Below are 13671 nucleotides of genomic sequence, written 5' to 3' on the forward strand. Positions count from 1 at the left end.
CCAGCCCCGGGCACAGCCGTGCCCCATGGGCTGACCGCCCCTCCTCACCGGTGCCTCCTCTCCCAGGGAAGAACGACATTTTTGGGGAGCCGCTGAACCTGTACGCACGGCCAGGGAAGTCCAATGCGGACGTGCGGGCGCTGACCTACTGTGACTTGCACAAGATCCACCGCGAGGACCTGCTGGAGGTGCTGGACATGTACCCCGAGTTCTCCGACCACTTCTGGTCCAGTCTGGAGATCACCTTCAACCTGCGCGATGTGAGAGGCTGTAGTGTGGGGCACCCATCCTGCTGGGCCGGGGGGGTGTCCTGAGCAAACTGGGGGTTCCTGGTGTGGGGCGTGCTCAGGGATGGGGGACACTCACACTGGGATGCCCACCGGCAGTGCTTGGCTGATAGGGGGGCACGGCACCAAAAGCCCCCCAGCGTCACCCCACCAGCTTCCTTCTGCCCCCAGTCCCTGCCAGCCTGGGGGGGTTACACCTGGCTTTCCCCCCAGTCTCACCCCCTGTTCCCCGTAGACCAACATGATCCCTGGCTCCCCGGGCAGCGATGAACTGGACAGCGGCTTCAACCGCCTGCGAAAGCGCAAGCTGTCCTTCCGCCGGCGCACGGAGAAAGGTGAGGCCGGGGGGGTGGTGCAGCCAGGGGGCCGGGGGGGGGGGCGGGCCCCGGGGGGCCATGGTGACCCGACATCTGTCCCCCGCAGATGCGGCCAGCACCGGGGAGCTGCGCAGTGGGCAGAAGACACTGCGGCTGGGCAGGAGCTGCCAGGCGCCTGGTGCCCCACACGGGCCGGCCGAGTGGGAGCCCTGCCACTCCAGCTCGCCCTCCAGCTCCCCCTCCAGTGACGAGGACGAGCTGCCCGGGCCCGGGCCGGGGGCCACCGCGCTCTCGCCCTTCTGCAGCGCCCGCCCAGGCAGTGAGGCGCCTGCACCCACCGAGGCCGAAGAGTGCAAGGGCAGCGATATGTGCAATCCCCTCTCAGGTGGGGATGGGGACCAGGGGGCTCAGGGTGGGGGGGTCCCTGGGGTCCCCCTGCTGTTCTTCCCCTCCTTGCTTAGGGCTCTACCAGCCCCTGCTGGCAGCTCCCGAACCCCCATACCCACAGTTCCACCCACCCTCTGGATCCCCATTCCATGCAGCCCCTACCCCCCTGCACCCCCTTTGCTTTTGCATCCCCATGGCATGCCTAGGGGAGCGTCTGCCTGCTGGGATGCATCCCTGCTCCCATGCATCTGCCAAGAGACCCTAAGGCCACTGATTCTCCCCCCACCCCCTGCTGCTGCCCTTACAGGAGCTTTCTCGGGGGTCTCCAACATCTTCAGCTTCTGGGGGGAAAGCCGGGGGCGGCAGTACCAGGAGCTGCCACGCTGCACCATCCCAGCTCATGCCGCCCTCAGCATCCCGCTGCCGTCCATGAACCGCCGCCAGCGTTCTGAGGTGGAGATGCGCCTCGACCTGCTCCAGAAGCAGCTCAACAGGTACTTGTGGGGCTTTAATGGCAGCACGACCACATGGGAGCCCCCTAGTCGCTCCCAATGGGGTGATTAGGGGGCTGCCATGAGGTTGTGCTGCCCCACGGCATGCAGTGCTCTCCATATACCCCGATGCATGTTTGTCTGCAGGCTGGAGACCCGCATGGCCACAGACATCAGCTCCATCGTGCAGCTGCTGCAGCGTCAGGCTGCACTGGTGCCGCCCGCCTACAGCACGGTCTCATCCCCCCACCAGCCCTCCGGCCCCCCGTGTCCACTGCAGCCCGTCCTCCCCATCACCCCCATCCAGCCGCTTTCTCAGGTGAGTGCAGCCTGCTCCCCAGACCCCCAAGTTTGGGGCAGTCCCTCTCCTGTGCCCCATCACCCCATCTTCCAGCTCTACTGCAGGTTGAGGTCATGCCTGAGCTCCCCAGGCTTGGGGCAGCCCCCTGCCTGTGCCCCATCTCCCTGTCCTCCAGCCCCACTGTGGGTTGGGGTCACCCCTGAGTCCCCCAGGCTTGGGGCAGCCCCCAGCCTGTGCCCCATCTCCCTGTCTCCCAGCCCCACTGCAGGTTGGGGTTACCCCTATGCCCCCCAGCTTGGGGAAGCCCCCCTCCTGTGCCCCATCACCCCATCTTCCTGCTCCACTGCGGGTTGGGGTCAACCCTGCACCCCCAGGCCTGGGGCCATCCCCCTCCTGTGCCCCATCTCCCTGTCCCTCCACCCCACTGCAGGCTGGGATCACCCCGAGCCCCCTGGCTTGGGGCAGACCCTCTCCTGTGCCCCATCACCCCGTCTTCCAGCTCCACTGTGCGTTGGGGTCGACCCTGCGCCCTCAGGCTTGGGGAAGCCCCCCGCCTGTGCCCCATCTCCCTGTCCCCCTGCCCCCCTGCCCACCGGCACAGCCTGGCGCTGGGTGGGGGGCACACCGAGCCCCCTCTCCCATGCCCAGCTGCCCCTGCGTGGCGCTGATGCCGGCTGCCCTTGCTCCCGCAGGTTCCCAGCTACCCGGTGCCGCTGGAGCTGCCGCGCACCCCGGACCCCCACGACGAGCCGCCCCCGCCGCCGGACGTGGTGCTGCTGGTGGAGCCGGCAGGCGCCGCCCCCCGTCGCCGCTCGCTGCCCGGACAGCTGCCCCCCGCGCCCGGGGCACAGCCCCTGCACAGACACTGCTCCGACCCCGGCAGTTAATGGGCAGGGACGGGGACGGGACCCCCCGGCGCGACGGGACGCGGGACCCCTGTCCCAGGACGCTGGCCAGGCCGGTGGGCTCCAGGCCTCCGTCCCCCACGGACAATCCCTCCCGCCGCTGGCAGCCCACGGGGCGGGGGGCAGCGGGAGCCCCTCGGCTCCCCCACGTTAGTTAGCTGGCCTAACCCGGGGGACCAGGCCCCCCGCCCCGCCGCCATGCCGGCGCTCCCAGGGCTCGGCCGGCGGGACTGTCGGACGTGTGCTGCTCATCGCCTCCCCTCCTTCCTCCTCCTCCTCCCCGTAGTGCCGCAGCCCCCTCCGCAGTGAGACCCCCGGCCGGCCGGGGCCGTGCTGCCCCACGGCCAGAGCCCTCCTGGGGACACGGGGGGCAGCGTGGCAGGGGTGCATGGCAGGGGCTGCACACGCGTGTGTGTGCATTGTGTGTTTCCATGTGCTGCGGGTCTGCTTGCCTGCACTCGCCCTGTGTGTGCCTGCGTGCATGTGTGTGCACATGTGTGCGTGTGCGTGCACATACCCATGTCCAGCGCCCCAGGATGCCGCGTGCGTCTCGGGGGGACTCCTGCTAAGTCAGGATGCCGGACCATGCTCCTGGGCCAGGCTGTGCCTGTGTGTATGTGTGCGTGTGTCCATATGTCCACCCCAACCATGTTTCCCCGCTTGCCATGGCATGCGTGTGCACGTGTGTGCATGCATGTGCGTGTGCACACCCGTGCTCGCTAAGCCACAGCATGGGGCAGAGGTGAAGTGCATGGTGGGCGTGTGGAACCCCCCCAAGCTGTGTCCCTGTCCTTGTCCCAGCTGCAGGTGGCCCTGCTGGCCGGGGAAGTCTGTATGCCCACAGGACAGCGCTGTGTGGCTGGGGGGTGCCCCCCTTGCCAGCCACCGGTGCCCCTCCCCCAGATCCCTGGAACACCCCCCCACAGCTGGTGGCACGGGGCAGCAGGGTGCAGCCCCCTCAGCATCGCCCCAGCCTGCGGTGCCACCCTACACACAGGGAAAGGGACACCCTGGCAGGGAGGGGGGTGCAGGCAGGGCTGGGGGGCTCCTGCCCACTCACCCGCTTGCTTGCTGGCTCCTGGTAGTGTGTGCCGTGTTTGTGCCGTTGTCCCGTAACCGGGTGCCGTGTGTGCCCGACCCCCCTGTTTCACACAGCCCTGCATGTCGCCTTCCACGGTAGGTGCCCCCTGCCTGCCCCCCCCTCCCCCCCCCCCAATAAACCGGACAGACACCCCAGCTCTGTGTGCGGCTGCGCTGCGGGATGGGGCCGTGGCAGAGCTGTGCCCCCACGGCGGGTACCAGGAGGGGGCCAGGTACCTGCGGGAGGGAAGAGTCCCCCCCCACCATGGGGTGGGGGGTGTGATGACAGCACCTGCCCCAGGTGGGCCGTGGACTCAGGTGCAAAGGGAGGGGGGGAGCAGCCTTGAACAGTGGTGTAATTAAATATTGCACTGCATAATTGGGGAGGGGGTGTGTGCCCCTTGCCCATGCAGGCTCCAGTGCCTACAGTGGTGCCAGTGCTGCCACGTGGCCCAGGCAGAGACGGTGCTGGAGAAGGTGGCATCACTTTTACTGAGTTCGGGATGCAGCAGGGCATGGCCCACACCTCAGTGTCCCCGTGGCCGCCCTTGTCCTGTGTGGCATGGGGTGCGCAGGACCCCCGCCAGCCCCAGGGCAGGTCACTCCTGCCGGTAGGTGCCATTGTAGGTGAAAGGCTCCGGGGCGACGCAGGGGCCGGGGCTGGCGGGTGTCCAGCGCTGGATCTCCAGCCGGGAGAAGGTGGGGGAGTCCAGTGGCCGGACGATGACAGGGCTGTGCGAGGCCACCGAGGGGTCCTCGTCGAAGAAATTGAAGGGGCGCAGGAAGAAGCCGACGGCGTTGCCAGGGGTGGCTGTGTTGGGGATGTCCTCAGCGTGAGGGACATGCAGGAAGCCAACGGTCACCCAGGCCACCAAGTCCTGTGCAGAGGGGACCGTGGCCATTGGCAGGGCACATGGCACGGCAGACCCCCACAGTGAGTGGTGGTGGATATTGCCACCCACCCGCCCAGACCTGTCCCCACTGCCCTGTGTCCCCTGGCTGTCACCTGGTCCTCGATGGTCTCGTTGTTGTGGATGAAGCCCTCGAAGCTGACCAGGGGCTCCCAGGGGTTGTTCTGGGCATAGATGCTGCTGCTGCTGGGCTCATTCTCATGGTGCCGCGTCACAGCCAGGTGATACCTGCAAGGGCCAGGAGCAGGATCAGGCCCACTGCTGGGGGCAGGGGGCAGACCCACCCATGTGCATGGGTGCCACCTCCCACCCCTGCCCAGGCTCCCCCAGCTGTGCCACCCACTGCCCAGCTGCACAGGGGAGACATGGAGCTGGTGGGAGGCGAGGGGTCCCCAGCTCTGGGGGTACTTGGCACAGCAGCCTGCACTGGTGAGGCCACTGGCCACATCCCCACTATGGCAGGACAGGGGGCCAGGGTCCCCCTTGGCCAGGGTGCTCACAGCTGGGACCCCAATGCTGTGTGGGTGGGTGCTACCACCTGCTCCGGGGTGCATGGCAAGAAGTGAGGTGTCTCTGGTGGTCACCCAGCAGCCAGGGATGGTGGCAGCCATGGCTATGACCAGCTCAGCTGGCAGCACGGCTGCTGGGGTGGGGACAGGGAGCCGAGGGCATGAGGTGCTGCCAGGAGACAGTCCCTGCACCATGTTCGTGGCAGCTGAGTGACGTTGGGGGCCGTGCCACAGCCCGTGGAGGCTGGCGGGAGCCCCGTCCTTGTGCTGCAGGGACCCCCCAGCCCACCTGCCCCAGGAGACGCCCTTCTCCTCCTGCCAGCCACGTGGCAGCACCCGCCCGGCATGGGAGCTGTGCTGGATGCGGTAGCTGCGTGGGTGGCCCCAGCGGTTGCGCTGGTGCGGGTTGTAGAAGAGCAGATAGCGTGGCAGCGCCTTGCCAAAGGGGAAGGCAGCCTGGCGCTCGCTGCGACGGGGCTGCCGGTGCAGCCAAGGCTGCACCACGCGGGCACCCGGGCTCCAGGGGTTGGAGATGTTCTCAAAGCGCACGTCCATCGTCTCGAAGCTGTTGCTGGTGCCTGCAAGCAGAGAGGCCGTGAGCAGCAGCAGGGCCTGGGCTGCACTGGCACAGACGGCAGCCCGCCCGGTGGCCCCAGCGTGGGGCTGGGACCCCGCAGAGATGCCACCCCAAGAAGGGGGGGATCATCTTCAGAGGGTCCGGAGGTGCCCAGACAGCAGTGCTCCCCTGGGGCCCAGGCTCCCAAGCCCCTGGCACTCCACACGGGGTATGGTCCCGCCTCCCGGCACCCTCCCCAAAGCCATGGGTCCAGCTGGGGGGCAGCAGGGGGCTGCACCTGCGATGTCCAGGTCCACCTTGTAGTGCACCAGGTGGGTGTGGAGGTTGCCCAAGACGTGACTGTGGACACGGCTGCCGTAGCGCCGTCCCTGTGGTGTGTAGAAGGTGGCATGGATGAAGCCAGTGGCATGGACTTTGGCCTCCATCACGCCGTTTGGGTAGAGGAGGAAGTCCCAGATGTAGTCATAGTTGTAGACAGTGGAGGTGGTGCGCAGGACCAGCGCGTGCCCCTCCAGGCCGGCATAGAAGTGGAACCCCCCCTGGAAGTCGCTGTCAAAGTGGCGGCGGAGCGGGACACCGGTGGGCAGCTCGAAGATGCAGATGGCATGGGAGAAGCGCACTGGCCCGTCGGTGTCGTAGAGGTGGTGGGCATCCAGGTAGGTGGCTGTCTCGGGGCAGTCGATGCCGCGGGCCAGCTCATAGGTGACAGAGCCCATGCCCCAGCCAGCATCCATGTACTTGGTCTGCATGGCGGCCGGCGTGTGGCCACCGTAGAAGGCAATGGCCTCCTGCACGCTCACCTCGTAGGCCAGGCGCTCCCCATTGAAGCGCAGGTCGAAGAGCTGGAGGCCGGCGGAGGAGCGCAGGCGGAAGGCCAGGCTCCAGCCCCCGTACTCCAGCTGGTTGCCCTGCAGCCGGTACCGCCGGCCCTGGGGCTCGCACACCTTGGCCCCGTGCACCTCAGTGGGGGTGCCAGTGGCGAAGTGCCCACGGGGCTCATAGCTGGAGAAAAGCTGCCGGAGCGGGGGCTCAGCCAGGTAGGCCACCGCCAGTGTCCCCCGCTCATAGCGCTCGGCCAGCTCCTGCGCGCTGGAGAAGTACTGCCCATTGTACCAGAGCCGCTGCACTGCCCAGCGCCGCGGGTCGGGGTCCCCGTGGTCCACCAGCACCTCCAGCCCCACTGGGTGCAGGAAGAAGCCCTCCACAAAGCGCTGCAGCACCAGCCAGCTGCGCCGCTCACCGGGTGCCAGCCCCCGCGGCGCGATGTCCGAGAAGGTCAGGCAGCGCTGGGAGCAGTTGTGGTACCAGAAGCCGGTGGAGTCGCGCAGCAGCCGGTAGAGTGGCTCCATCGCCTCTGCCAGTGTGCGGTGCAGCAGCTCATACTCCAGTTGGGTCATGGGCCGGGCGGCAAAGGGCACGGCACAGCCCCCCTTGAAGCGCAGCGGCTGGTAGGAGCTGGGTTGCGGCAGGGGCCCCACAGCGAATTCGGTGACGTTGGGCTCTGCCTGCCCCCCAAAGAAGATGACTGCCCGAGCCTGGCGCCGGGGCCGGGGGCCGCCCTGGTCCAGGTAGCGCAGGGCCAGCCGCTTCTTGGGGGGCAGCAGCTCCACCAAGAAGAGGGTGTTCTTGGCCAGGGGCGCCCCCCGGCTCGGGGACAACCCCAGCTCTGGGCGGCTCATCAGGAAGGTCCGCACGGCCCTCAGCTCTGCTGGAGACAGGTCAGCGAAGATGGATGCCTTGTCTGGAGGCGGCACAGTGGGGCCAGGGCCAGAGCCAGCCGCAATGCCCAGCACAGCCAGTGCCCAGGCGAGCCGGAGCAGCCACATCCTTGGGGGACCTGGGGGCAGAGGTGGTGGTCGGCCGTGGGGCCATGTCCCTGCCTGCAGCCAGCTGCTGCTGGCTGCACTGGCACCACAGCAAAATATGGCACAGGCACCCCTGGGTGACACCAGCACATGTGTCCCATCCCGTCCTGCTCTGCAGCACTGTGCCAGCGCAGCAGGCAGGGCACCATGCCGTGCTGTGCCGTGCCGGCTCTCCTGTACCTGAGGAGCATGACCCTACGGGTGCTGAGCACCTGCCCCATGGCAGCACCCAACCCCAGGAGCCCAGAGGGAGCTGGACAGGTGCTGGTGGTCCAGCCACGGGCACAGTCGCCCCCGTTGAGGGATCCCTGATACCAGCTGGAGCCCATGGGGGGCTCTGCTGGAGCCTGGCCCAGGGGGTGCCCAGCAAAGCCCGCAGTGGTGGGTAACAGGAGGGGAGCAGGGGGGGCTGGGCTGGCCACAGCAGCGGGAATGGGCTCTGCTGGGGGCACCATGGCCCCAGCCAGCCAGCACAGGCACTCGGCAGTACCCCGCAACAGCTGGCACCCCCGACGGGGGCTGCACAGCCTCTCTGGCCCAGGCCTGCCAGCACATGGGACCCATCAAACGTGGCAGCTTTGGCCAGGGGGGTACACTGGCTTGCAGGGCCGGGGAGCTTTTGGGGCAGGGAGGGGGCCCATGGCATGTGCGGACAGATGGGGGCTCAGACCTCACTCCAGTGGGACAGTGGCACAGGGGCACAGCCAAAGCCCTGATGCTGGTAGCCCCAAACCATGCCAGGTCCTGCTGGGGGGCTGCTCCCCCTGGAGCCCAGCCAGCTGCCCCCAGACCCTGCCGTGCTGCCCTGGGGCTGCCTTGGACCCCAAAGCACCCACACACCACGGCTCTGGGCAGGGTGCGAGGGGGCTCTGTACCCCCCCAGGGCGGCTGCTGGACCCCACCCCGGGGCCAAGCACCCCACCGGGGCGGACTAGGCAGGACCCCTGGAGCCCGAGGAGCACACACACACCCCTTGCAGGCAGCTGCCGCCGGCCCTCAACACCCCCCAGGCCCCCTCCTCAGCCCCCCGCTCACCTGCTCCCTCTCCGGGGACCTGCCTGCGCGGTGGCTGCCCGCTCTCTGCCCCGGCCCCGCCGCCCTGGGGGTGCTGACACCCCCCCCCCGCCCTGCGCGAGCCTGCCCGGGGTCAAGGCCGCTGCCGCCGGGGCCCGGCCCCCCCCTGCTCCGCCACACCCCGGGGCCGCACCACCCCCCGGGTTTCCCACTCCCCCCCGGAGATATGCGGCCCCCCGGTATGGGTTTCCCCCATCGCCCCCCCACGGCGCATGCGGCCCCCCCGCTATGGGTTCCCCACACACCCGCCCCCGGGGGATGCGGGGCCGCCCAGGGTTTCTAACCCCCGGGGGATGCGCCCCCGCCGGGTTTTCCACGCCCGCCCCCCCGGGGGGATGCGGCCTCCCGCTACGGGTTTCCCACACCTCCTCCCGCGGGATGCGGCACCCCCATTCAGGGTTTCTCACCCCTGGGGGATGCGCCAACCCCCCTCCCCGGGTTTCCCACGGCCCCCCCCGGGGATGCGGCCCCCTCGCCGCCGCCCCGCACCTGCGCGCTCCCGCCGCCGCTCGCCGCCGCGCTCCTGCCCGACACGCCCACGCGGGAGGGGCCCCACGCGTGGGGAGGGGGGAGGGACCCCGGAGCACCCCCGCCTCGCACCCTGGAGCTGGGTACCAGGGGGGCGCAACCCGCGCCCCGTGGCTGCAGCCCCCGTGCTGTGTGCGGCGTGGGGGGTCCTTGGCGGTGCTCCCCGCGCCCCCCCGCGGGGATGGGCGTGCGGGGGAGGGGGGCCCGCTCCACGCGTGGGGCCGCGGCCCGGGGCCGCGGGTTAATGAACACCCGGTGGGTACCGGCCCCCACCCCCGCCCGCCCGGTCGTTCACCCCCGCCAGGGCTCGGCGCTTTATGACCCCGCCGCGATCAAACTCCAGGGACGAGCCGAGATAACGGCCGGGAGGAACCCACGCGAGACCACGGCCACGCAAAGCCCCCTCCCCCGGCGGCCTCAGCAAGCGCAGAAGCCCCAGACCCCTCTTCCACATACACCCCGAGTGCCCCCCGTGGGTCATCGCGTCTCTGTCCCGCGTGGGAAGTGGGACGATCCATGCGGGTTCCCTTGGTGCCCTGGAGAGCCCCCAGCTCTAGCAACCTGGGGGGGGGGCGGGCTCTCCGGGGGGAGGGGGAGTGGAGGAGGAGGCGGCGCCCCCCCCGCCCCACGGCCGGGTTAATGATTGCCGGGGTCAGGCGGGTCCCGCTGCCCGGCCGTGCCCCCCCGGGGCTGCCCGGCCCCAGCCGTGCCCGCTTCGTGCCGCTGACCCCGGGGAGGGGACCCCCACCCCGCCGGCACCCCCCGCATCCCGCTGCTCCCCGCCCCCGGAGCTGCCACGGGCGGCAGTGGGTCTGGACGTGGGCGGCAGGAGCGGGGGAGCTCTGCAGGAGCGGGTGACATGGGTGCGGGGCTCCGCGGGGGGGCGGGCGCTGAAGGGGTCGGTGGGTCTGCTGGGGTGGGTGAGGAGGGACGGGGTCTCGGCGGGGGCAGCACCGGGGCTGGACAGGCTCCGGGTCGCTGCGGGTGGCCCCGGTAGAGCGGAGCTGTGCGGGGGGCCGAGGGAGGGCGGAGTGCCGCGGGGACGCGCGGGGGCTCAGAGCTCCCACGGCTCCGTCGCAGGGCCGGGGCAGCTCCCGGGGGAAAGGCTGCGGGGGGCTGCCCGCGGGAGGTCGATGTCAGAGCAGCCTGGTGCTGCTCCGGCGGGGGTCGGCAGGGGGGTCCGCACGTGGGCAGCGACCCCCGGGACACACCGGGGTGGAGGGGAGCGATGGCGGGGGACGGGGCGGCACAGCCGTGCTGCAGCGCGTGGGGGCACAGCCCGTTCCCCCCGGGGCCGGCAGGAGGAGGGGAGAGGACCCCGCACCCGGGGGGGACTCTAGCCCTGGTCGCCCACGACGCACAGCACCGGCGGCGACATGGCCCGCGCGGCCCCGCACCCACACGTGCCGCTGTTCTCCCAGGCAGGGGCAGGCAAGGGGGGCTCAGCTGTCCCTGGGGACAAGGGGTGCCATGAAGGGTTTGTCTCGTTTGCCCCTCCCCCCCCCGCAGCGAGACGGGTGAGGGGAACACATTTGGAACCAGAAATCCAGGGAAAAAGGAAAAACTGGATGTGTGGTAAAGCAGGGGGTGGGGGTGGGGAGGTGACCCCCGGCTCCCAGAGCCCTGGTGCCTCCTGCCCCCCCAGGCGCTCCCCACCCCAAGCAGCCCCCTCCCCACGGGCAGTGCTCTCCATGGCACCCAATGGGCCCTGTACAGGTGGGGGACACTGCGGGAGCAGGGCACAGCCCTGGAGCTGGGATGGGATGCTGGGGGACACCTTGGGACCCACCCCTGGGGCATCCCCCCAGCGTCCCAGGGCCACCCCCAGCCCGAAGCCCAGCGGGGCTGTGCAGGGGGAGCAAGCCTGGGACTGGGGGCCTGAGCTCTGCCCCAAGGAGCCCCCCAGCCTGCCATTCCCTGGGCCTGCAGCAGCCGTGGTGTTTCCAAGCCCCCCCCCCCCCCCCCCCCAATTAAATATTGTGATGATGGAGACATTTCCCGCTCCGCAGCTGCTAGCACTGGGGTGTGGGACATCCCTGGCCAGCCTGGGTTTTTTTGGTACAGTGGGTGTCTGCGCCCTGGGGTGACACTGATGCTGGCCCCTGCCTTGGGCACTTTGGTGACCTCCCGCAGGCTTTACAGCTGGCCAGGGTGACAGGGACACAGACTGCCACTGCCCACCCATCAGTTCCCCGCCGTGCTCCCCATGGCAATGCCCACCATGCCAGGATGCTCCGGGGGGCTGGATCCCCCATTTCCCCACCTCTGGGTGCTGCCACCCCACTAGGGGCCACGTGCAGTAGGGCCAGAGGTGGCAAGCTGGCACCCCTCCTGGAGACTTGACTATCCCTCTGGGTGCTGGACCCTGCCCTGGGGCCATCCCACCCTGTCCAGCTCCCCCTCACTGGATGGGGGGTCCGGGGAGCTCCCTGAGGCCGGGAGGGCCCGCAGCCCCATGGCAATGCCCCGGCTTGTCCCTCCTACACCCGTTCCAATGGCAACGCATCCCCAAACCCCCATCCCTGTGGGTACATCCGTCCTCATGGCAACGCATCCGTGACCCACGCCCCTACAGCCTTATCCGTCCCCATGGCAACGCGTTCCCGACCCCCCCATCCCCATGGCAACGCCTCTCCTCACCCCCACCCCGCCCCTCCCGCTCCGTCCCGCACCGTTCACATGGCAACGCCTCCCTTAGCTCCGCCTCCCACTCCCTGCGGTCCCGCCCCCTCAGGCCTCCGTGGGGGCGGCTGTGGGGCGGGCGGCCCGGCAGGGGTCGCGAGGCCGCCGCCGCTCTATGGTCGGCTAGAGCGGCTCCGTCGCTATGGCAACGCGGCCCGGGCGGGTGGCGGTGCTGGGTGCAGCTTTACCCCGCCGCGGGCCGCTCCCTGCGGCTGCAGCGCGGCGTGCCCCCAGCCCCGGCGGCGGGCGGCGGGGCCGCTCCGTGCGGGCAGGCCCAGCAGGGCCGGGGCGGGGCGGCCTGCGCGCTGCGGGTCCCGGGACCCGCGGCAGGGCCGAGGGGCGCGGGCAGGGCCCCCGCGGAGGGGTGCGGGCACCTCTCCGTGCCGGTGAGGGGCGACGGCAGCCAGCGAGCCTGGCGCAGGCCAGGCCGCGCTTCTGCTGGTGGAGCTGGGAAGCCCTCGGCGCTGGACAGCGCCATGACGCCCCCACCGCCCCCCTGCCCCCCCGCCCTCCCGGTCCCTGGCGCCGGTCCGCGGCCTCCCGCGGGCCCTGCGGCACCCCGGCCGGGCAGCAGCGCGGAGGGCTCCCGGACTCCCCAGCCGTGCCTGAGGAGGGCCGGGGGGTCCCTCAGCAACACCGAGTGCAATTCCAGCAAAGCTTGTGTCTTCGGGGGAGTAAGCCCCAGAAGACAAAAAGGCATGTGGCTGGCAGGCTTGGTGCTACCGGGTGACACAGAGGGCACAAGGACCTTGTAGAAGCAGAAGGGTTTCACCAGTTGTGGATGGGGAGCAGCAGGCTGGTGTGGTGCGTGTGTGGCAGTTCCCCGGTGAGAGTTTGAAGTGCTTCTTGGCAGCAACAGCTGCTTGGCTGGCAAAAGCATCGTATTTGCCATTTTCTTGGTAATGCCGAGGCGAAGCTGTGGTTGTAGAGCGCTTTAGCAGCATTCTAAAATCTGAGATGCAGACAGTGATCCCTTGTGTGGCCCTGGTGTCCTCACACAGTACAGAGTGTTTACCGTCGCAGCTCCTGCAGAGCCATACGCACCAGCTGCTGGGTTATAAACTCAGTCTCACTGAGGGTATGGAAAACTGTTACAGTTTTAAAAGCAAAATTCCTCTGTTTCTATAAAAGGAAACCACACAAGGATGCCTGGAATCAAAGGAGCCTTTGAAACAAAACTTCTGGGCGGGTGTTTGTGTTTCATAACAGATTAAGTTATCAGCCGCATGCAGAGCGCGGCGCAGGTGATAAATGGCCATGGGAGACCGGAGGCCGGTGCTTCCTCCTGCCAGGCAGAAACCAGGGCAGAGCTCCTTGTGTTGATGAACTCACTTGTGCCAAAGGAAGGGCGAGAGGAAAGCAAGGACCAGGGAAACAGCAGAGGCAGCTGAATAAACCCAATAGTTAACTGGAGCTGCTTGAGCCTGCGGAAGACAGAGAGTCTGCTGCAGTGGGAGGGTGTCTAGTCCTGCAGGGTTTGTGCCTCTCTGTCCAGGAATGGGCTGTAGGGGGTTTTGTGTAGAGCAGAAAATTGTGTTTCACAGCACAGCTAGTTAACTGTCAGAGCCTCCACAGGCAAGCAGTATGGGCTGATGGTGTATGATGAGGTAGTAGTCTGTCTTCAGTGTCTCCTGGATCAGGAGTGGAGCAGCAGGAGGAGTATCTTGGTCCCTGCTTTGATGCTTTTACACTGTCCCTCAGCAGCTCACCCTCGCTTTTGGGAGCGGCAGCCATAGGCATCCTTTCCTGCCATATCA

At 68.9% G+C, this 13671-nt stretch overlaps 2 protein-coding genes across 3 annotated transcripts in view; one reads left to right on the forward strand and one right to left on the reverse strand.

Annotated features, from left to right (window-relative positions):
• Positions 1-4297, forward strand: part of KCNH2 (potassium voltage-gated channel subfamily H member 2) — a 30376-nt gene extending 26079 nt beyond the window's left edge. The window contains exons 10-15 of one of the 2 annotated variants that reach the window (XM_080382752.1): positions 67-260; positions 523-622; positions 711-989; positions 1299-1485; positions 1630-1801; positions 2476-4297. In XM_080382752.1, coding sequence (XP_080238878.1) covers positions 67-260; positions 523-622; positions 711-989; positions 1299-1485; positions 1630-1801; positions 2476-2670 — 1127 coding nt within the window. In that variant the 3' untranslated portion in view covers positions 2671-4297. The remainder of the gene's footprint in view (positions 1-66; positions 261-522; positions 623-710; positions 990-1298; positions 1486-1629; positions 1802-2475) is intronic. The other variant, XM_080382751.1, reaches the window with a different exon arrangement.
• On the reverse strand, positions 4238-12860 carry AOC1 (amine oxidase copper containing 1). Its single transcript, XM_080382765.1, has 5 exons — positions 12663-12860; positions 6043-7602; positions 5478-5766; positions 4775-4907; positions 4238-4646 (listed from the first exon to the last, which is right to left on the reverse strand). The coding sequence occupies exons 1-5, from the start codon at positions 12856-12858 to the stop codon at positions 4368-4370; spliced, it is 2457 nt and encodes an 818-aa protein (XP_080238891.1). The 5' UTR covers positions 12859-12860; the 3' UTR covers positions 4238-4367.
• Positions 12861-13671: the final 811 nt, after the last annotated feature.

This window comes from Falco punctatus (genome assembly GCF_963210335.1).
Source record: "Falco punctatus genome assembly, chromosome: 4".
Classification (NCBI taxonomy): domain Eukaryota; kingdom Metazoa; phylum Chordata; class Aves; order Falconiformes; family Falconidae; genus Falco; species Falco punctatus.

What these genes read in the sequence shown, in the direction of transcription:
- AOC1 (XM_080382765.1), bottom strand. Translation starts at nt 12,858, where the DNA reads ATGCTGCTAAAGCGCTCTACAACCACAGCTTCGCCTCGGCATTACCAA. An exon ending in AAGGGCGTCTCCTGGGGCAG is followed by an intron (nt 4,908 to 5,477) that starts GTGGGCTGGGGG and finishes TGGCCCTTGCAG; the next exon opens with GTATCACCTGGCTGTGACGC. An exon ending in ACGAGACCATCGAGGACCAG is followed by an intron (nt 4,647 to 4,774) that starts GTGACAGCCAGG and finishes CCCTCTGCACAG; the next exon opens with GACTTGGTGGCCTGGGTGAC.